The 21,389-nt window shown below is 45.5% G+C and overlaps 1 protein-coding gene across 1 annotated transcript in view; it reads right to left on the reverse strand.

The window, feature by feature from the left end:
* Window positions 1–241: 241 nt before the first annotated feature.
* Window positions 242–21,389, reverse strand: part of AFF1 (AF4/FMR2 family, member 1) — a 135,598-nt gene continuing 114,450 nt past the window's right edge. The window contains exons 12-23 of the mRNA XM_009993821.1: window positions 20,884–21,040; window positions 17,211–18,125; window positions 14,416–14,513; window positions 10,620–10,866; window positions 9,780–9,871; window positions 8,609–8,672; window positions 7,811–7,947; window positions 6,201–6,272; window positions 5,525–5,618; window positions 5,386–5,429; window positions 3,341–3,570; window positions 242–363 (exon numbers count right to left, since the gene is read on the reverse strand). Coding sequence (XP_009992123.1) covers window positions 242–363; window positions 3,341–3,570; window positions 5,386–5,429; window positions 5,525–5,618; window positions 6,201–6,272; window positions 7,811–7,947; window positions 8,609–8,672; window positions 9,780–9,871; window positions 10,620–10,866; window positions 14,416–14,513; window positions 17,211–18,125; window positions 20,884–21,040 — 2,272 coding nt within the window. The remainder of the gene's footprint in view (window positions 364–3,340; window positions 3,571–5,385; window positions 5,430–5,524; window positions 5,619–6,200; window positions 6,273–7,810; window positions 7,948–8,608; window positions 8,673–9,779; window positions 9,872–10,619; window positions 10,867–14,415; window positions 14,514–17,210; window positions 18,126–20,883; window positions 21,041–21,389) is intronic.

Consider the following 21,389-nt stretch of genomic DNA (forward strand, 5'->3'; position numbering starts at 1 on the left):
TTGCACTTTGTCATCTAAAGGAAGGTGCCATCCACACTGAGGCTTTATTCCATCTCTTCTTTTTCCAGGCAGCAAAGTGCTACCCTAAAGACACAGTTCAAAGGTTCTTTTTTCCAGTGTAACCAGATTCCTTGCTTTCTTTTCCCTTGCAGGTGCTTTGTATCCAAAGATTCAAAAGTCAAGACTGTTTCTGAGGCTTCAAAAGTGCAAAAAAAGTTCAAGGTACCACCTTGAGCACCAGTTAAGGCGTATTTGTTTCCAGTCTCAGCCACTGTAAACCCTGTCTAGTGTAGTGTACCAGTTCTGTCATGCTACTGTTGAGTGCCAGAGTGCACGTCACTGTGCTGAGCTCAGCAAAAAACTCTGGAAAAAGGGGAGGGAGAGAGAAGAAAACATTGGGTTGGTTTCACACAACGAGGGCAGCCAGGAGTGACAACAGCAGCACAGACAGGTGGCAAGTCCAGTTAAAGACATGGTTAAAGACATGGGAAATGCAGGGAGACTGGAAAAGCACAGGAGAAAAGGCACTTCCACACCCCTCCCACCAAACCACCTCCTGGCTTCAAAAGGGCAGCAAGACTCCATGGCAAGAGGGTAAAAGTTTACGTGTCCAAGCCCCAGTACCTGCTGCATGCTTCCCCAGATTTTAAACAGCCAAGTGTGAGTGTCTTTGAGTGATGCCTGGACACTGCAGGCAGCTGTCATCAGACTAGTCCCTTTCCTCCATCCATCCTCAGGCCTTGGAGGTTTCATGGTTTCTCAACTGAATAGGTTTAAAAATGTGTACAGCTTGCCAGGCTACACAGTTCTGGTTTGGGTTGCTTATAGCTGGGCACTTCAGGCAGATTTAAGAGAGTCCCCCTATCCTGCCACAACCTTCATGCACTGCAGTCCTCCTGCAGGGGCAGCAGGTGGCTCTTGCAGCACATCTGAACCTGCCAAGAGGCTGAAGGTCCTGCTCTGTGCTGCCAATCATCTGTGCAAGTGACAGGGAGATATGGGCAATGATCACACTTTCCAGTCACATTTCCAAGATGTTCCTGCATGACCTGCCTTCCAGTGACATGTGCTCATCCCAGTCTCTCTGCTCCTCCAGCCTCAATCGTGTTGCCAGGTACCTTTTCAGAAACTGACTATTATAGGCTCTCTCTTTTTTTTTTTTTTTAACATGTAAAGACTGAACCTGGAGGCTGAAAATTTCTGCTTGGCTGTGCAAGGAATTCTTCAGAAGCAAAGAGCACAACACTTCCATTTTAATACTTTCCAATTCAGAAGCAGGGAACATATCTGCCCTGCTTTTCCTGCTTTTGTTTGCAAAACGGGTGTCCATTCCCTCCACGGGGACCAGAAGAGCTGTAAGCAGAGACAAGGAGTCCAATCCCCTTGCTTGAGCAAACAGAAGGATAATCTGTGACCACAGCACCATGTGAAAGGAGACTGACTTCACATGCAGGCAGGCAGCCTCAGTTTGTCCTCACTGTGGGAGATGGGAGGCCAGAAGATAACCAGCCTCATGATCCAGGGCACTGCTCTGAATCACAGCAAGGAGCTGGGTCCTGCACTGTAAGCACCTGACTGTGGACCCACCAGGAAGCACCTCAGGTCTGCACAAGGGACTCAGTTACAAGGAACTGCTTCTCACTAACTCCTGCTCTCTACAACAAACTGAGAGGAGGTTGTGAAGAGGTGGGGATAGGGCAGTTCAATGAAGTTACAAGTGACAGGACAAGAGGTCATGGCCTCAAGTTGTGCCAGGGGAGGTTTAGATTGGATATCAGGAAGAATTTCTTCACTGAAAGGGTTGTCTGGCATTGGAACAGGCTGCCCAGGGCAGTGATGGAGTCACCATCCCTGGAGGGATTTATGAGTTGTGTAGATGTGGTATTAAGGGACATGGTTTAGTGAAGGACTTGTCAGTGTTAGGTTGAGAGTGGGACTCTGTGATCTTGAAGGTCTGCTCCAATCAAGGTGATTCTGTGACTTCCCTGTTTAAGGGAACTCAACAGCTGAAGGTCACTGATCTTTACTCTTCTTATGCTCTAGGAACTGCCTAAAAAACTCAAGGATGTGGCCTTGTCCTTAGTTTCATGTACTTACTCTCCGTACCTCTTAGCATCTGTACATTGCACCAGATATGGACTGTCCTGAACAGTGACAACTGCCAAGCCCACATGAGTATTTACTGTTCTCTTGCACAGATGCACTCCCCTGGGAGTATTTACTACTTCAGTCATCACCCCCCTATATTAAAACAGCAACACAGAGCAGGTTTTGAATTTAGTCTTGACTGATGCAAGATTGTGCTCAGGCTGCCCTCCCACAGGTTCTTCTCCATGACTCATTCCTCTGCCTCACCAGCAGCACCCACCACTCCTTCAGTGTGACAGTCTTTTATCAAGCCTTTTGAGGATATAATCCAAAACACTACACAAGAATTGCTGCTGTGAGCACAGATTTGCTCAGAGGACAGCCAACAAGTGGAGTTACTTTATCCAAAGGTAACTTGCAAAAGCCTTTTGAATTTCAGCAACTGAGTCATCAGTGGGAGGATTTTTACAGCCTCCCAACCATTCAGCCAGGCACGTAGTGCTCATTTTCTTTTGCAGGTTTGCCAATAGGTTGTGGCAATCCATCCCTTCAGCCATAGGAGCTCACAAAACTTGGTGTTTTATGAAAAATGACATGGCAAATGCCATGTGGGATGTCAGGTTACAGACTGAACTGCATCCACTTGAGGGCTTTTGCTAGAGTGGAACAGGTTGCTCAGAGAAGCTGTGACTGCCCTGTCCCTGGAAGTGTTGAAGGGCAGGTTGGATGGGGCTTGGAGCAACCTGGGCTGGTGGGAGGTGCTGGCAAATACTGGTCACTTGCCCAGTAAGCACTTCAAGTGCTGCTCAGCTTCTCTGTTACAGAGAGAAGGCAGCTTCATTGTTCTCAAGACATAAACACCTGGAAGTTTCACAGCTACAGGCCAAACCCTCATTTTTAAAGTGAACCAAATCATATAAGCTAAGTGCCCCAAAGGGAAAAACAAACACCCAAACCCCATTATACTTCTTGTGCTCCCATGAAGTGAGCTGGCTGGTTTCCTGCACTTGATACCCTCATCTCTTAGCTCTCTGACATTGGAGGATGCCAAGACAAATTGGAACACTCATCAATATATGAGCATCAAGCATCTCTGCTAATGACTTGCCCATATGCCACAGCTGTCTATTTCAACCTCCACAGTGCTTGATCTTGAGGTTTGATGTTTGCTACATGGAGTGTGAGGACTGAAGCAAGTACATACACATAACCACAACACATAAGACAGAAAAGCCAAAGGGCAGAAACTTACCTTTATTCTTCCTGGCTAGTGCATCAGCCTGTTCCCAAATATCATATGCATAGAGGATATAGGAAGTGATGTTGATGTAGGAAGAGGTCATGCTTAGGATATTACAGGGTACAGTGACTGAAGAGCAAATGCTGTTGCCACTGCAGTTGCCAGCATTGGATCCTGGCTGGGAACTCACAGATCCAGCAGGAGAGGGCATTGGAGACAGAGGAGAAGGCATGCCTGTGCTTCTGTGGGAGAAAGAAACACCATGAGGAACGTTCAGCTTCAGAGCTACAAGTCCTCCCACAAGACTAGCTTATGCCAGGAGCTGCTCGGTATCATCAGACCTGCAGCATGGAGGGGAGTGCTGAAAACTGGCATGTTCAGCTGTATAACAAGTAACTGTCCTTCAAGTGCAACACCTTGGGTTTTGAAGTGATTTGTGACTCTAAGGACTCCTCTTGGCAAAAGAAAACGCAAGGTCAGACATCAGGAAGGGCCACTCATTCACCTTCAAAAATCTACACCTACTTGTGAAGCCTTCACCAGATTATCACAGGATCATAGAATGCCAGGTTAGAAGGGACCTCAAGGATCACCCGGTTCAACCTCTCTAGGTACAACTATGGTTGGCATGAGATGGCTCAGCACCCTGTCCAGCTGAGACCTCAAACAACAGGGGGGAATCCACCACTTCCCTTGGGAGACTATTCCAACGTCTGACTGTCCTCAGGGTGAAAAATTTACCTCTTGTGTCCAGTCAGAATCTCCCCAGGATCACAGAATCCCAGAGGTTGGAAGGGACCTCAAAAGATCATCTTGTGCCCATCACCCCTTGTCTTTTCCATGTGATTCCTTGTAAACAGGGAGTTCCCATCTTCCTGGTAGCCACCCTTTCAGCACTGGAACATGGTAATGAAGTCTCCCCTAAGTTTTCTCTTCTCCAGGCTGAACAAACCCAGTTTTCTCAGCCTCTCCTCATATGGCATTATCTAAGTGTTTTTTTTCCTAATGACTTCCATTTCAGGCATGCTGAAGCTTCCCACCTACGGAAGCTGGAGCTTTCTGACAGCCAGTCAATGCAGCCAGGTCAGCCTACACACACTTATTTATAGACCTAGTGAAGCTAACTGTGGGCAGCTGCCTGCCTTCCATACACAGGCTGGTTCCAACACATCCTTTCACTCCCACCACTTTTCCCAACCTCATTTTAGCCACTGGTATGAGGAGGCTTTCACCACTGCTCTTGGGAGAACATTTACTTCCCAATAAACTACACTGTGCAAGGTGGCAGAAAAACAGCTGGAATTTCAGCATCACTACAGAAGACCAAACACTAGCAGAGTTGAAAAGGGACAAACATGGAGCAAGGCAGCTACCTGCCAAATGCAATGACCACAGCACATAGAAAAGCTCTTTCTTACTCCTTCTCATTAAAATACAGGCTCAGTCTGCTGAGCATCAGGCCCAACACTCCAATGTGACAGCTTGACTGCCACAGCAACACTGCTGCAGACACACAGAAAGGACAAAATGCTCAGTAATTTGCAAATTAGAAAATGACTTTCTTTTTCCTCATTGGTGACTGAGCTAGAGAGAAAAATACTGAATCACACCTCAGAGTTATGCTACCACAGGGTGATGGCATGACCCTTCTGAGAGTGGCCAAGAAGATGAGGATGGTCTCCCATTAAGTCTCAGAGTGTCTCTGAGATAACTAAGATGACAAGAGAGGTTCTGAAACAGCACAGTGACAATATCTTCCTTGGTTCTCTTACCTGGTGGTAACTTTCTCTCTCTGGTGGATAACTGCTCTTCTTGATGTACAGTAACTCTGGACCTCATAACAAAAAAACACCTGACCCCAAGCCCTTTCCAATGAAAACAGACAGGAAAGACAGAGCAGAAATATACTCATGCCCCCTAACAGTATGGTTTCAGTTGGCAAGAAAGGGCAAGTTGTGAGGCACTCTCAAATGTATCTTGCAACCCAAATACTCCAGCTACTGTTTTCACTCACACCCTTCTAGACACATTATAACTTACATATTTTTAAATCTTACCTTGCCACACACGGGGAAGGTGCTTGTGCTCCTCTGGAAGAACTCTGCAGCAAGGAACAGAGTTCTTGTTAAGTTTGGGTTGTTCAGCTAACATCAGTGACTAGTGTAGGGATCTGCCCAGCCACTTAGTGTGCCCTACCTTGAAGTGGTCATTCAGGATCCTGGAATACTTGATTGCAGTGTCTTTCTTGTAACGAAACATTGCCATGTGCAGGATGGACTGGCAGCGCATGCTGTGAACAAAAACACACCCCAGGGTCAGTGCTGGTGCTCAGAAGCCTTGTGGGACAGAGGCAGGCACACATCAGCTGTCCTGCAAAGCCAAGAAAGCTCACAATTTCTGCTCATCTTAGAAAAAAAGACTGGGAAAAGAAAAAATAAATCACAAGGGAAAAGAAAAAAACAAGAACCACGTCTGGTGTTTTATATGAAGAGGTGCCCAGTCTCTTATAAGTGCCACAGGCTGAATAAGCCCCTGCCCAGAAGTGCCTCAGCTATGTTCAACTTCAGTTACACAGCTCAAACATGGGCAGCCAAATCACATTCTTTCACCTTAGGTGAAAGCCCTTCTGTGCTCTCAAGTTACCACCAGATTATTTTTTTTTAAGCCTGTGCCTTCCACGTGTGGTCCCTTGTGGTATCCCAGCTCACTTCAGAGATGTTCCAGTTCATTCTGCTTTTTATATTATGGGGTTTTTTTTTAGCCTTGCAGAACTCTTGATCTGCATTTAACTCATTCCTTCACTCTGAAAGGAGTTGGTCTTAGGCTCTAGCAAGTCTCAAACCAGAATAGGAAGGCACAGAAAAACACGCACCATAACACGGCAAAGCTTTTTTCCTGTGAAGATGCTGAGGAGTCTGTAAAGGATTTCAATGTCATGATGAATCTAAGGAAACAAAACAAACAGAACCTTGTCAGCCATCAGCTCTCTGAAGTCTCACTATGTGAAAAGCAGTGCATTATTATTGTTATTCTCTCAAACAGGATACAGGAAACAGGAAACCTGCCCAAGTTCTAAGCCCTGGCACTGAGTGCTTTGTATGATATTGAGCAGGGGACTGTGTTTCAAAATGCCTTGTTTTCCTTGCAGTGGGAGCAGATGTGGCCCCTTATGAGACATCCCTACAAGTAGATGCCCCTCGTGTGCCTCCTGCAGGTCTGGGGTCCAGAAGAAGTGTCCCTGTTACTGAAGGTGAAGTTTTCATTCAAGTGTTTCTGGACAAGACAGACATCTCAGCAGAAATGTTTCTCTTGGCAAGAAACAAAGCAACAGCAGCATCTTGGAAATACAGTCTAAGACTAGAAAGGAAACAATGTCACTTAGAAAGTTCTAAGTCTACCACAAAAAAACCCAACAAAACAACCCAAACCAAATGAACCCTGACACCTCTAAGGCAAGAATTCAAACTGGACAAGCTCAAATACAAAAAGAATGTCTACTGAGGATGGACCAAGGACAGCTTGGGAGGAATACAGAGAAACTGTCGAAGCACCCACTGCAGGAGAAGATCAGGTTCAAGACCATCTAAGGATGCACCTGAAGTCACAGAATCAGAATAATTCTTGTGGGAAAAGACCTTTAAGATTGAGCCCAGCCCTAAGTGACTCTACCAGCCATTAACCTAACTCTACCAAATCCAGTGTTATACCACGTCCCACAGTACCACATCTACAGGGCTTTTAAACACCTCCAGGGATGCTGATTGAACTACCTCCCTGGGCAGCCTGTTCCAGTGTTTAATTACCCTTTCTCTAAATTCCTTTCCAACTCAAACCATTATGTGAAGTCAAATCCACCCACATAACTTGTCATTTGAACATGAACAGATACCTGTCGCTCTTCTGTCCAAGAAGTGTTGTCCAAGAACATGGTTCTTTGGGTTCTGCTGCATGTATATGTCATACTATCTATATATATCTAATATATATTGTGAAACTAAATGGAAAAGGTTGCTAAAAGAAACCCCAAAGTATACTGGTAGAAAAACACATGGCAGAAACCAGTAAAATCTGCCTTCAATCAAGCTACAAGTCTTCTGGGCCACAACTGCTCTTCCACAAGGTATATTGCTTGGGGTTTTTTAACCAATATACTACTGAGATCACATGCAAAAGCAGCTTCATAGCTGGACCAAGTGAAAACTCCTTTGTGTCCTCAATTGCCACAGTCAGTGTGCTCTGGTGTAGCTCAACTGCAAGGCTCAGATGCTGAGGAGGACATGGTGCCTTCTTCTTCCGATGAGTGATGCCGAAACACTTCAAAGGGTTTGTGCCTCTGGGTGGTCTTGTCTGTCTCCTGCTTCCCCAGCAACCTGAACTCTGCCCCACGGTGGGAATCAAGGGCTGCCCCAGTTGCAAACAAGAACGCAACTAACCCTTGGCCTCCACGTGCACTGCCTGGTCATCGTGTTTGAAACCACTTACTTGATGAGGTCGATGGTGTCGCTGAAGATGCTGTAGGCGGGTTTTGGTGCCGACGCATCCGATTCCAAGGCAATTCCATATTCAATGAAAGAAAGGGCAGCATCTAGGTACTGAAAGGCTTTTCCTGTCTTGTCAACCTGTTGGGAAGAAAATCCTCATTGTTAGACAAAAACGACTTCTCTCAAGTGTGCTTGAATTCCTGTTTTCTCCAAAAAAGGTGCAAGTCAGGCCTCGGGGTGATAATTAAAGGGTTGGCAGCAGAACCCCTAATGTTGTCCCAGCCATCAGCTTTGCATGCTCTGGCTATTTGGATCTCTTTCTCATACTCAAAGGTTTTCCTTTTTCTTGGAGGCCTGCCTTGTGAGAGGCACGTGGGGTTTTTCCCTCACTTCATTTTCACAGGGAAATGGCAAGTAGCAAATGTACAATTATCTGACCGAGCCATAATTAGCAAAGAACCATGTTCAGTCATGCAAGCTGTTCAACTGCAGCCAGGGAAGGAATGCCAAGGGCATTACCAAGCTTTGATCACCAATTACCATCAGGATCCTGGTGTTTCAGAGTAAACTGTCTTAAAACTAACCGTTTTATCCATCTAACAGATTCTCTATATGCTTATAACAAAGAAAAATACCTAAACACTTGGCAAATAAACACAATCTCTCCACATAGTGCTTGAAGAGACTCCAGGATGGAGCAGGGATGCACTGGTGGCCAGTGAATCTGTTCCCATGCACTCAGGGATCAGGTTCAAATGCAAAATCCTGCTAACATTTCTTGCACAGCACCAAGACTTACCATTGCATCAGCTTTGTGCTTTAGCCTCTTGGCCTCTTCTATGTAGTATTCCATTGGGTGCTGTCTGAATTGGGGCCAGAGAGAGGAAAAACAGAAACCAGAGAGAAAAAAGATAAGATGTTTATCAATTTTACCTTCATATCTAGAGGATGCTATGAGTTCAAACATCCTGTTCTGGTAAGCCTGTAAACAACTTTATCTAACACACAAGTATGAGAGTCACTAAATTAATCTTGTCTGCATGCTCAGAAATGCACAGCAGCTGAATGCACAAATAAAATGAACTGATTTCTTAACAAATGTGTGTTAGAATTACAAGGAACCTACATTTCAAAAGAAAAAAAAAACACTGAAGGTCAGGCAACTGTGAAGCCAAATTTACTACCTCATTCATATGGAAAGACAGTAGTTAAGTGACTTCCTGTCCTTCCCCAGGTACAATACCACAAGCAGACTTTGTTTGAAAGACAGTAAATTTTGCAGCACAATACACTGATCTCAGACCAAAAGAGCTTACACTCAGGTTACCTGCTTGCAAGAGATATGGTCACCAAGGCTTCCACGTGTCTTGGTCACAATCAACACATAAATCATGGAATCATGGAATGGTCTGGGTTGGAAGGGACCTTCAAGATCATCTAGATCCAACTCCATGGATAGGCAGAGACACCTCCCACCAGCCCAGGTTGCTCCAAGCCCCATCCAACTTGCCCTTCATCACTTCCAGGGACAGGGCAGTCACAGCTTCCCTGGGCAACCTGTTCCACTCTAGCAAAAGCCCTCAAGTGGATGCAGTTCAGTCTGTAACCTGCCAACCCACATGGCATTTGCAGTGTCCAGCACCTTGTCACAGAGGAGTTTGCCATTTGTCAAGAATCAGACAAATCAACACCCACCACTTGGAGGCAGGCACAAGACAGACCTCCCCCGAGGGTTAAAAAATACCTCATTTCCAGAGTGACTTCCCTCAAAGCAAGAACTGCTGCAATGAGAGCTTTGCTTTGCGGTGGGTGGGGTAAGTCCCAGACATGAGAAGGAGGTTCAGAGTAGGTCCCAGACATCTCTCCCTTTCTCTTTCCTCACTAAGAAGCAGAAGCCAGGGTGGGTACAGGATGAGCCTTTCCTGGGGTCTTTAGAAAGTACAGATAAGGGGTGTAAAACAAAAACTTACTTTTCAAACTTGAGTTGAGGTCTCCTTGGCTTGGAGGTACCATTTGGCAAAGAAGGCACTGGGAAAGGATTTGTGACATCCCCTGCAGATCCCTGGAAAATAGCGTAGAGATAAAGCTGCTTAGAAAGATATATCTAAGTCAGTTCCAAAGCCTGGCTTGCCTAAATTTCAAGGAAAAAATAGACATAGTCTATCCTGCAGGTTCTCTCCCTCTTCTTACCTTCTTCCTCAGCACTTCTTCCAAAAATGGTAAATGGAAACTTGGCTTCTTACCTGACTGCTAGAAAGGCTTATTAAATACCATCCAAACTTTTCCCAAGCACGGAGAAAGGTTTCCCTGCAAAATGGCTAAGACAGCAGGAAGGCTGCAACATTCCCAACACCCACTAGCCAAGGCAGGAATGGGTAGTAACTATTCACACTTCTCTCCAGCTTCAGCAACTGCTGATTCTCCATTACCAAGTACATTATCAGGAAAAAAGCAAGCAGTTAGAAGCCAACTGATGCAGCATGCACAGCCTGGCTTAACACATCCCCCCCCCATCATCCTAGACCACACATCCCCAGGCTCTACTAAATAGCAACATAATTGAATTTTATAACCCCAAAATGCCAAGATCCAGCTGCAAGAATCACTAACAATTTTGTAAGCAAGCTATAAAACCTTATACCAAGGTTGCAGCAAAACACATAGGGTGCTTGTTTCTTATTTTTAAGCAATCCACTCTTTCAAAAAGCTCTCTCTGGTGGCTGGTTTATCGTCCTCTTTAATATCCTCAGAGCATCACAGAGCACTCAGGTGTGGCAGGAAACATCCCAGCAGTTACCATGAATACCTACTTTGATGCCCTTGGACAGTTCAGTGTGACTTCTCTCCACTTTCTTGTGCTTGGAGAACAAAGGGTCTCTGGGGTTGCTCTTGTTCTCGGCAGTGTTATCCATGGCAGGCAGCTCACTGCTCTCATTTTTGGGTCTCTTCTGGGCCATCTTGGTTGACTTTGGTGCAGGATGTGCAGGAGACATGGGTGGCAGTGGTGGGGGTAGCAGGAGATCTTTCTTCTGGGTTTCAAATGAAGCTTTTGATGTCCTGGAGATGGGGAAGCAAATTCAACAATGGGGATGAAGATGGTGTTGTTATAATGCAGGGATTTTTTAAAACCTTACATCATGTAGCAATTCTCTTTAAACTTTTCTGGAAGTGTGAGATCATTTGTTAACATAAAGAATTCAACAAAGGCAGAACGTAACTTCAGGGATTTCATCATGCATTAGATCCCACATCCTCAGCTGCCAACAAGCAAGTTGCTTTTCAAGCAGGAATAAGCCTCAGAATTATTAATCCTTGGAGTAAAGACTTCAACCAGAACATCAGGATATTGCACAAGAGACTTCCCTCCCACCAACCCCTTGTCACTGAAAGAGGGAGAGGGGTAATTACAGTGACTAAAATCTCTAGGACAAATCACCTAACAAAGCAAACAAACAGCAGCACTACCTCTCTCCCTCTCCTCATTAAGGCAGAAGATATCTTCTGTGGTCAGAGATACTGCCCCTGACACTTGATCCTATATGTGCTTTGACAGAATTAAACTGACTTGGTCCTCTAAGACTTGCCAGCTCAACTAGGCAACACTTATCAAGCTGAGAGGATTCAAGTAACAGAGACTTAAAATGCTGTGCTTTTAAATGCCAGAGGCTGTCACATTTCATAATGCAGCAAAGTATCAAATTTCTGATCATCTCAAGTCAGGATTGTTTCACTACTGCCCATTTACATCACTTTCATTCAGCTTCTCAGAAAGTTTCCAAGAAAACACTGAGCACTGAATCCCAACTCACAGAGTCCAATATCAGAAGAGGAGGAAATTGAGGTAAATCCAGTGAGCATGACACTTCACATCTTGCTTCTGCTGTTCATGGGGCAGCCCTTCCACCTCTTCCACAACCCACTTTTCCCATGGTACAGTTGCACACATTGCACTCCCCAGCTTCACCACCTTGATACAACAGACACTACAGAAAGGACTGTTTTACGGAAAGCACAGCAGCTTTCCCTGACCTTATCCAGAACCCTCTACCCCAAAAATGTATCCTGTCCTTCCCACTCTGAAAGCTAGAACATGGGTAAAAGGGGTGGTCATTTCCATTGTAAAAAAAATTGGGAAATTAACTCCAAAATTAAAGCCCTTGCATTAATACCACAGCTGAAGTATCATGGAATTGTCAGAGTTGGAAAGGACCTCTAGGGATCATCAAGTCCAACTCCCTGCTAAAGCAGGATGGCCCAGAGCACATCCCACAGGGCTGCATCCAGGTGGGTGTGGAATGGCTCCAGAGAAGGGGATTCCACAATCTCCCTGGGCAGCCTGTTCCAACCCTCACCATAAATTTATCCTCATATTTAAATGGCACTTCCCATGTTCCAGCTTGTGCCTGTTGCCCCTCATCCTGTCCCTGGGAACTACTGACAAGAGTCTGACTCCATCCTCCCTGCACCCAACTTCCAGATACTTGTAGGCATTAATAAGGTCTCCCTTCAGCCTTCTCTTGTCCAGGCTGAACATTCCCAGCTCTCTCAGCCTTTCCTCAACAGGGAGATGCTCCTGCTCTAACGCCTTAGTCATGTGTCATCCTCCACCCAACTAAATTTTAGCCCCAAAATGTCTCAGTGGTTTCAGAGTACACCAGAGCTTTCTCTTCAGAAAAGCAGTTTATTCCTACTGGCAGGACACAAATCTCAACACTACACACCAACCCAAAAGTCAGTATCTCAAATTCAAGCCACAGGCAGGAGGAAATGGCATGCAGTAGCCCATGACTGATGCATGGTCCTCCCCTTTTGGGAACACTGCCCATTTGAAGCCATGCCCTTGGAATCATTTGCCCTAGCAAATGCTGGACCTAGCCAAAATGCTGGCAGTACACACTGGTATGCAAATTACAGCGTAGGTTTCAGCAGATCTATCAGAAGCCTTGCAAACACCACGTTGGAATAAAATTCCCAGCCATCAAGGCCACCTGAAATTCCAGACAGTCATGATTCAGAAGACTTGCTGGCTTTGTCCCCATTAGGTCACATACAAAAAGGACAAAGAGAACAAGATGGTTTCAGTGGAGAAGGGAAAGGCTCCATACCCCTCCCCACCGATACATGCAGATCTGTTTTCTGAAATGGGCTTTGCACATTTTGCCCATTGGCCAGTCACAGTGAGAAAACAGATCTGTGCAAGATCCAACACATCCACCTCTGTGTTCCCAGCTGGAAGAAGGCAGGTCCCACCTAGCACAGACAGTGTGCACCAGTAGCCAGCCAGTAAGTGCTACTCAAAGCCTGTCACAAAAGGAGCTGAGGGAGCAGACAGCACCAGCATTAACACCTGACTTTCTTTTTTTCAGCAGGACCTGTCCAATTAAGAAAACAGCAACAATCAACAAGCCAAAATTGATGTACAGTTACATTTAGACCAATATCCTTTCCCAAGAGGATGCCAGAACTCTCTCTGCTGTGGACATGATTGCTCAGACACAGGAATGAGATTCCTGACTTCTAGGCCACATTTTCAGCTATTTCACCTGCCTGCAGCAGGATTCTGAGCAAGCAACCTAATTTACCTGCGCCTCACTTTCTCCATGTGTAAAACATGTTCACATCATCTTCTCACCTCGCAAACACTATGAACTTTGAAGGTACAGGAAGTATCATGACAAAAAGCTTTCTGCTGCTTCTCATGCAGTGTGAGAGCACAAACTTGCCCAAAATAAGCATAACAGAAGAACCCAGAATGAGGAAGAAAGACAGAACCACAGAATCATAGAATGGTTTGGGTTGGAAGGGACCTTTCAAGATCATTTAGTCCAACTGCTTTTTTAAAAGCATATGAAGTCTAGTTCCATTTCTTGTGAATGCAGAAATAAGTGATGCTTGAACTCTCAAGTCTACTGACTTAGAATAGAATTATAGAATAGTTTGGGTTGGAAGGGATCTTGAAAGGTCATCTTGTCCAACTCCCTGCAATAAGCAGGGACATCTTCAACTAGATGGCAAGTTCTCTTGGCACCCCCTGAAATCCCTATTGTGCAGAACAAGCACATGTCCCTCTCCACAGAACAGCTGCCACATCCCAGATAATCTAGGACAACCACCTTCTGACAGATTGCCTCCACTGCAGTTTGGAGAAGGGGAAACAACTCCTGCATCACAGCAGGCAGGCAGTCAACTCCACTGCTTGCAACTCAACCTATCCTTTTTTTTGCACAAATTTGTTTCCTGCACCTCACCTGAAAGACAGCTGAGAAGGAAAAGTAGTCCAGGCACAACTGGCAATTAAATTTCTTGCAGCATTATCAGATTTTTGGAGTTACTTGTAATGTATGGATCAGAACATGCAGCATCATGAGCTGAAGGATGGACAAAATGATGTTGAAAATGGTGAGGACTTCATTCCCACCTAGCTATTAGAAATCAGGACAAATGCCCCAACATTCAATCCCTTTGCAGCAGTGTAAACCAAGTATGGGAGGGTGACCAGGCACTGAGCCATCAACTTGAATTATTAGAACCATGATCCTTAGCAGTAAGACTTAAGAAAGACCCAGTTTTACACTTCTTTCGGGCATCCCACCACTATATACTCACTTCAATTTACTGGCATCTTTGCTGGCTGAAGATTGCAATGATTTAGGTTCTTTTTCTGATTTCATTTTCTTCCTCTCCATCTCTTTCTCTGCTTCCCTCTAATAGGAAGAAAATAAATAAATAAATAAATAAATAAATAGAATCACTCATGTTTTGAAAGTTCCTGTGAACTACAGACCAACACAGCTAAGTTTGATTGATCCTGATTAAAAAGAATATAAGATATTGGAACTGGCAAAGTGGAAACCCAGACTAGAGCAGATGTAGAGTTCAGGCTCACTGACAAGTACCCTAAAATGACATTTTATCTGCTTCTGCTTGGATGGATTAATTATCTTATAGTGCTGGGGATGGAACTGGTAAAACCTCTTGTTGCTAATAGTAATCCAAACTAAGGCACCTCCATTGCTGAAGACAAGCATTTCACCTGTTCTGGATGGACTTTTTTCTTCCACTCTGTGCCAACACCCAGAATTGTATTCAAATTCCTCCTGGCAAGGTCATGACCTGCAAGCAGTTGTGGTTTGTGATATGCCTTACTGAAGGGAAGGGAAAAAAACACATTCCCAGGCAAGTTAGATCACTCAGATCCCCCAGATGTGTAGGGCTTTTTTGTGTTTGTAACAAGAATCTGATACAGGTGACATCTGAAACATTCAGTTCCAATCACTGCCATTGTTCTCCAGAAGAACAGGAACCATTAAGGCAAAGAGGTAATAAATAACACCTTTGAATTGCACTCCACAGATCTTGCAATACAAAGCCTGCAAATCATCAGCTCACCTGAACGAAAAACTTCAGAATAATTTGCTATAAGCCAAGAAAATGCAAAAGAAACCGCACTTCTCAGTCAGCATTACCCAGAGCATGCCTGGTGGTAGCCAAAAGCATTCCAGGACTTTCTGTCTGTCTCCCAAAAGAGTACAAGCAGGTTTATGTCACTGTGATGGAACAAAATGGGTCATGCTCTCTAGTAGTGTGCTCAGGGCAAGGCTCCAGCACCCAGAGTCACAGAATGGTGGGGGTTGGAAGGGACCTCTGAAGATCATCTAGTCCAACCCCCTGCCAGAACAGGATCACCCAGAGCACATCACACAGGAACATGACTGGAAAGGTCTTGAAAGTCTCCAGAGAAGGAGACTCCATAGCCTCTCTGGGGAGCCTGTTCCATGTCCTTGAACTGTTCCTCAGGTTGAGCTGCAAGCTGCCACAGAAAATGTCTGAGAGCTGTACCTGACCTAGCTGCCTGCAATGAAGCCTGAGCCTCCAAGGACACTGATGCATGCTGGCATAACACAGACAGAAAGGCTCTGAGGTGGCTTTTCCTGCACTCAGGACTCAGACTGCAAGGGAAGACATGTCTAACATCAAACAGCACCTCTCTCGGGTCTTTGAGAGACAATAGGAGTGACAGACCTACTGCCTGTTTACCTTTCTCCTGCTGCCCTGCAAGAGGGGGACTGCCAGGGCCTCAGGTTTCTTCACCATTTCCCTGCTCTTCTCAAGTCCTCCCCACAGCTACGGGAAGTTCAGAAAATGACAAGACTAAATGAAACCCACGTGGGAAACACATGGTTATTCACCCTCACATGCTAAGCCACCTGCCCTGTGAGGAGGACCAAAAAGGTATCCTGAAATACCCACAGTGAATGGCCATTCATGACAAGGCCTGCAGCCAACTCTGAGTGCAGCTGAACCAGCCTTTGAGCAGCTACCACCTCAGATAAATAAAAAGCTGTCTTGTCATTCAAGGGAAGGCAACTATTAGAGCAGAATCATAGAATCATTTAGTTTGTAAATGATCTTGAAGATCACTGAGTCCAAATGTAAACCTAACAGTGTCAAGTCCACCACTAAACCATGTCCCCAAGTGCCACTGAAGGACTCCTCCTCTAAGGAGTGTCTGGAAAGCCCCTTTCAAAATGCATCATGTAAACATCAGCATTGCTGCCAGCACCACAGCAGGTCCAGGCAGCACCAAAGAAGTTTTCTACTTATTTATCCCAGTGCTGAGGTCCAAAGCAGGGATTAACCTTGCTCAGTTAAAAGCATTTATGAAAAAGCCAGAGGCATGGGGCTGCTGCCATCATCCCTAGGAACAACACAGTTCACACCTTCAGCATTTGTTCCTCCCTGTGTAAGCAAGAAATCCCAATAGTTTCATGGAAACAAACGACTCCACCAAGGAAAAGACTGCACTACTCAGACCACGACTGCATGGCTAATGGCAGCAGAAGGTGCACACACAGACAAAACTGAGAACCACAGGACGGGGTGGCTTGTGCTGGTTCTCCCTCTGGGGACCTCCACAACCTGCAGGCAAGATGCTCTCCCATAACAGACATCAGATGGATAGCACAGATGGCTGCACTGTCTGGGAGGTGCTTCAGATAATGTGCTGCTAAAGGGGGAAGGGGCACTGCAGCCCTACACAGCTCTGCTTGGGTTGAAACCCACAAAGGCTCTTAGGGGGCTGGCCAGCCACATGCTGACACAGGTTGCTGCCAAAAGCTCCTCTGACATAGGGTGGCTGGGCTTTTGTTGTCTGAGAAAATCACTACTTCAATAAAACACAGCAAAAAATGTTTCTAAACACCAAAGCATTTGTTAGACAACTTGCAGGGGTTTTCACCTGCTCAGCAGAAATATCTGTGGACAGTTTTGATAACATCTTGACAGGAGGAGCATAATGGGTCTATTCTTGTCTGTGAAACAGAAACAAATTCTCCATGTGGGTTTTTCAAATACAACTTTGGTCCTTGTACAAACCCACCTCCTCCACCTCCACTTCTTACCTTCCTCTTCTGAATGGACTTGTCAGGAGTGTCTGTGGTTTTCCTCTCCAAGTCCTGCTTTCTTGCACTGGAGAGTTCCTTGGGTACTGCTCTCTTGTGGTGACTGCCTTTCCCAGGGGGCTGGGGAACTCTTGACAGGAGAGGGAGATCTATTTTCACCATGAGGGACTGAGGGATGGGGGAGTCCCTCACTGGTGAGAGCAGCTTCTTCTCATTGACAGGCAAAGGAAGCTTCTCCTTGTGAAAATCCTCTCTGCCTACTATGGCAGGCCTGTGGCTGCTGCTCCTGGTGGGGGTTGTCCCCTGGCCTTGAGGAAGGGGACTGAGAGCGAGGTGCTCCTGGCCACTGCCAAACAAAGCATCTCTCATGAGCTTGGGGTCCAAGGGTTTGGAGTTGGCCTGGTGGGAACTCTTGTGCTTTCTGTTCTCAGGAGGCTCTTGCAGTGCTGGTTTCAGGTCTTTTCTCTCACTGGATTTTGGCTTCCCTTTCGTTTTCACTTTTGGCTTGTCTCTGGAAGACTGGTCTCTGATCTGAAAAGGACCGGGGTCGCTCTCCACCTTCAGGCCTCCCTTGGGCCCTTCATGTGCTGGGGCCTTGCTAGGCCTTTTGCTACCTACAGTCTGCCTGGGTGAGGGCTCCTCAGTGCCCACAGGGGACTTGTGGCAGCTGTGTTTGGTGTGAAGAGCAGCATCCTGAGGAGCCCTGCCTGCCCGGCTGGAGCTCTTGTGATGAGGCTCCCTCGGTTCAGCGCACGGGTGGGAGGAACTGCTTCCGATTCCCTGCCCCTGCTCCTTGCCCTCCTCACATCCATCCCCATGGGCAATTTCGCTGAGGCTCTCTGGTGGTACTGCTGGTGGGTTCACCTTGGTCAGCCAGTTGTCAAGCTGCCACTTATTGGAAGTTGGTGGGTCAGGCTGCAGAGAAAAAGAGAGAAGAAAGGATGCAAAACTGATGTCTAGGGGCTGCTTCCATCCTAGCACAGCTTACCAGAACCCATTAAAATTTAAAAGAGCTTGAAAGTGAAAAAACCTCTGAGTGGGGATGCTCTAGCATGTGCATGTGAACACTTCAAAAATACCACCCTCATTTTTGCACAGGATCAGTCAAATGTGTTGCACGGGACTCCAGGACCTCAGTAAAAGACCAGTCTACACGAGAGCATCATTGTAGTTTGCCAGTGAGCAACATGGTTGCACCATCAGACAACATATAAAAATAGCAGCAATTGTAAAAACAGATCAGGTGTTGTCCTTGCAGCTCTTTGGGAAAGTTGTTTACACATAGCACTGCTTTCAAAGCAGACAAGGAGCTGTGCCAGCCATCCTATCTCATTGAAATCTGACAGGGAGACTGCTGGGCTCCTGTGGTCTAACCAAAAGAAAATCACTTACCAAAAGAAAATCACTTACCAAAACCAATTGTATGGCTAGTGTATTCATTCCAGCCTCTTCTGTGTCCTCTGCCTACACAACCCAACACTCACTTCCCTCTGGGTCAATCAAGGCAGAAGAAACAACCAAGGTCTGAAGGCCTCTGGAGTCATGGTCAGGTAGCAGTGTGGTTGCTACAAGCCCTGCCTAATCTAACAGCAGCCTTGACAAATTACAAGAAAAGCAAACCCAACTATCCCTACAACAGAAGCTGCAAATCAGAAGCATGATTTTCTGGGGCCCATTCTGAAAGTACTATAAATATTTATCCATTAGCATCACTCAAATGTGTAGGTCATTATCTGGGCACCATCAGAGCACAGCTACACTCCTGCCCTCATCAGTTTTCTCCAGTCACAGTTTTTGCCTCTGAGAAGAGCCACAGCTCTTCCTCAAAAAAAAAGTCTAGAACATGAAATGGTTTCAAAGACTGATGTATCCCTTCTGCTGCTATTTTCTTCTCTATCCAGACTCAACTCACTGTAGATGTGGATGATGTGGATAAAGAAGACGTCTTCAGCTGTGTTGGACTGAATCAATCTAGAAGCCTTTTTTAAAAACCAGTTTGTTTTTACAATGGGTTTGTCAGTAAAATTAAATAACAAATTCCATTCTGCTTTTCAGATAACAAATCTGCTTTATTTCCATTAGAAGTTTTAGTTATTAGCCACTGATTTGCGTCAAACACTATAAAAGCATGGCCAGAACACTGATGAAGCTCTCCTTTATAATCTGGGTAGCTCTCAGACAGTGGCATACTCTGATCCTTCTCTACCACTTCTGCCACCAGTTGTGATCACCACCATCAGATGTGTGTTCGTCACATTTTCCAAACACAAAGGATAATAAGAGACTTTAAAAAAAAAAGAAAAAAAGAAAAAAAGAAAAAAGAAACTGTTACCTATAGGTCCTAAAGTCTGTGCTTTTGCATGTGAAGAACTAGCTAACAAATGGCCCACGTGCACTAACTTGTTCCTTGAGTACCACGGATGAACAGCTTGCTGAATAAAAAAGGATTAAATGTTGTCCTGGTTTGTTTCATTGTTACTGTTTCATTAAAGATGTTTTAATGTCTTCCAACACTTAGGACACTCTCCCTTTTCACTTTCCCTTCCCTGTCTGGAAAGGGAAAACTTGAATAGAGAGCATCTGCAGTCTGTTTAGTGGCCAGCCCAGCCTTAAACCATAGCAAATGGCCAATGGCCAATTTCTAGGCCTTCACTAAGTGAGAAGAATCTTACAATCTAGTGTTTTGAAGACAAACAAGCTAGTATTTGCAAGATAAACCAGGCAGGATTTGATAAAAGAGAAGTACAACATCTGTTTCCTGCCAAAGACACCCACATTGCAGAAGGCAAAGTCTGTAACTGAAGTGCTGGGTGGTAAATTTTATTAGCTGTGAGATGAAAATATATGTCTCCTCAAAGCTTGTTTTCTGCACATAAAATTCCCCCTGTTCATGTGCTTCTAAGGTAAAATAAAGGAAAGCCAGGCCTGGGGGAGGGCAGGGTGTGGGAAGAAGTAAATTGCAAGTTCTCTGGGCTTTGTGAGAATACCTCAAAACTGTCAGCAGATGGGTTTACATGAGCTGTGGTCCATGGGATAACCATGCACTTCCCACTGGCCTGAGAATGTTTTGCAAGCTGGAGGAACTGTTTGAAACCATAGGACATGAGCCCTTCTGCAGCAGATTTTTTAAAAGAAAGCATGGTACTGATTATGAAACTTTAAGGCACCATGTTCTGTTTGTCTGCTTTTCCCAATAAAAGCCTCAGAAATGCCTGTGCAGCACTCTCTGAGCCAAAAGCAACAGAAGCAAGTGTAAGCACATTCCAGCTCTTCCTGCAGGTCTGATCACTTCAGCTGCTTCAGCAACTCCTCTTAAAACATCAGGGTCTCATCCTGAAGCAGCCCACAGCCTTGGCACCCAGAAAAGCTGCATGGGTGGAGGTGGGCTCCAAACACCCCAGCCTAGTCATGCTTCCCACCTGCACCTTGCCAGTGAAGGCACCAATTCCTCCAGGTTCAAGGTGAGGCACATAAAAGCCCAATTATGTTGTCTAAGGGTTCTTTAATTGACAAACTCTAGAAGGGCAGCAAAGGGCAAGAAAAGTCTGATGACCTGAACGATGATGGTCTCCTGTCTCTATTTCAGGTCTCCTGTCCCAGCTGCATTCAGAGTGCAGAAAGTCTGAAGGCAGGAGACTGTATGAGGCAGGCTCTACTTTTTATTTGCATTCACCTCAGGTGCTGAAGCTCTCAGAAGGTCGTTTGCTTCACTGTCACTAGAGTTGCTCTCTGTTTCTGAGTCTGAAGAGCTGTCTGAGTCACTGGTGCTCCCAGACTCCGGGCTGCTGGAATGTGCTGATGCCACACTCTTGGGCTGGGACTGTAGGGCACTGCAAGGCCACCAGGAGATAAAATTAGAAAGCAGCATGAGTGAAGGTTACTTACTTACTATATCGACATGGCAGGATTCAAAAATAAAACTGAAACCCTGTGTTTTGGCACTGAGAGGAGAGGGGAGAAGGCCAAGGGAACACACTGCCATACTCAAAAGATAAAGCACCAGAACAAAAAAAAACCTCTGGAAATAATAAAACTTTAACTCCAACCCAGTCAGACAAATATATAAGCAGGACATCATTGCTAGAATATGAAGATCCATTAAGCCAACCCAAGCTTTTTTAAACACCCAAAACTGACCAGTGCCCCAAGATTCAAAAGAAAAACTTTCCAGTGAAGGCT

Source organism: Chaetura pelagica, unplaced genomic scaffold (genome assembly GCF_000747805.2).
Source record: "Chaetura pelagica isolate M959 unplaced genomic scaffold, ChaPel_1.0 scaffold210, whole genome shotgun sequence".
Taxonomy (NCBI): Eukaryota; Metazoa; Chordata; class Aves; order Apodiformes; family Apodidae; genus Chaetura; species Chaetura pelagica.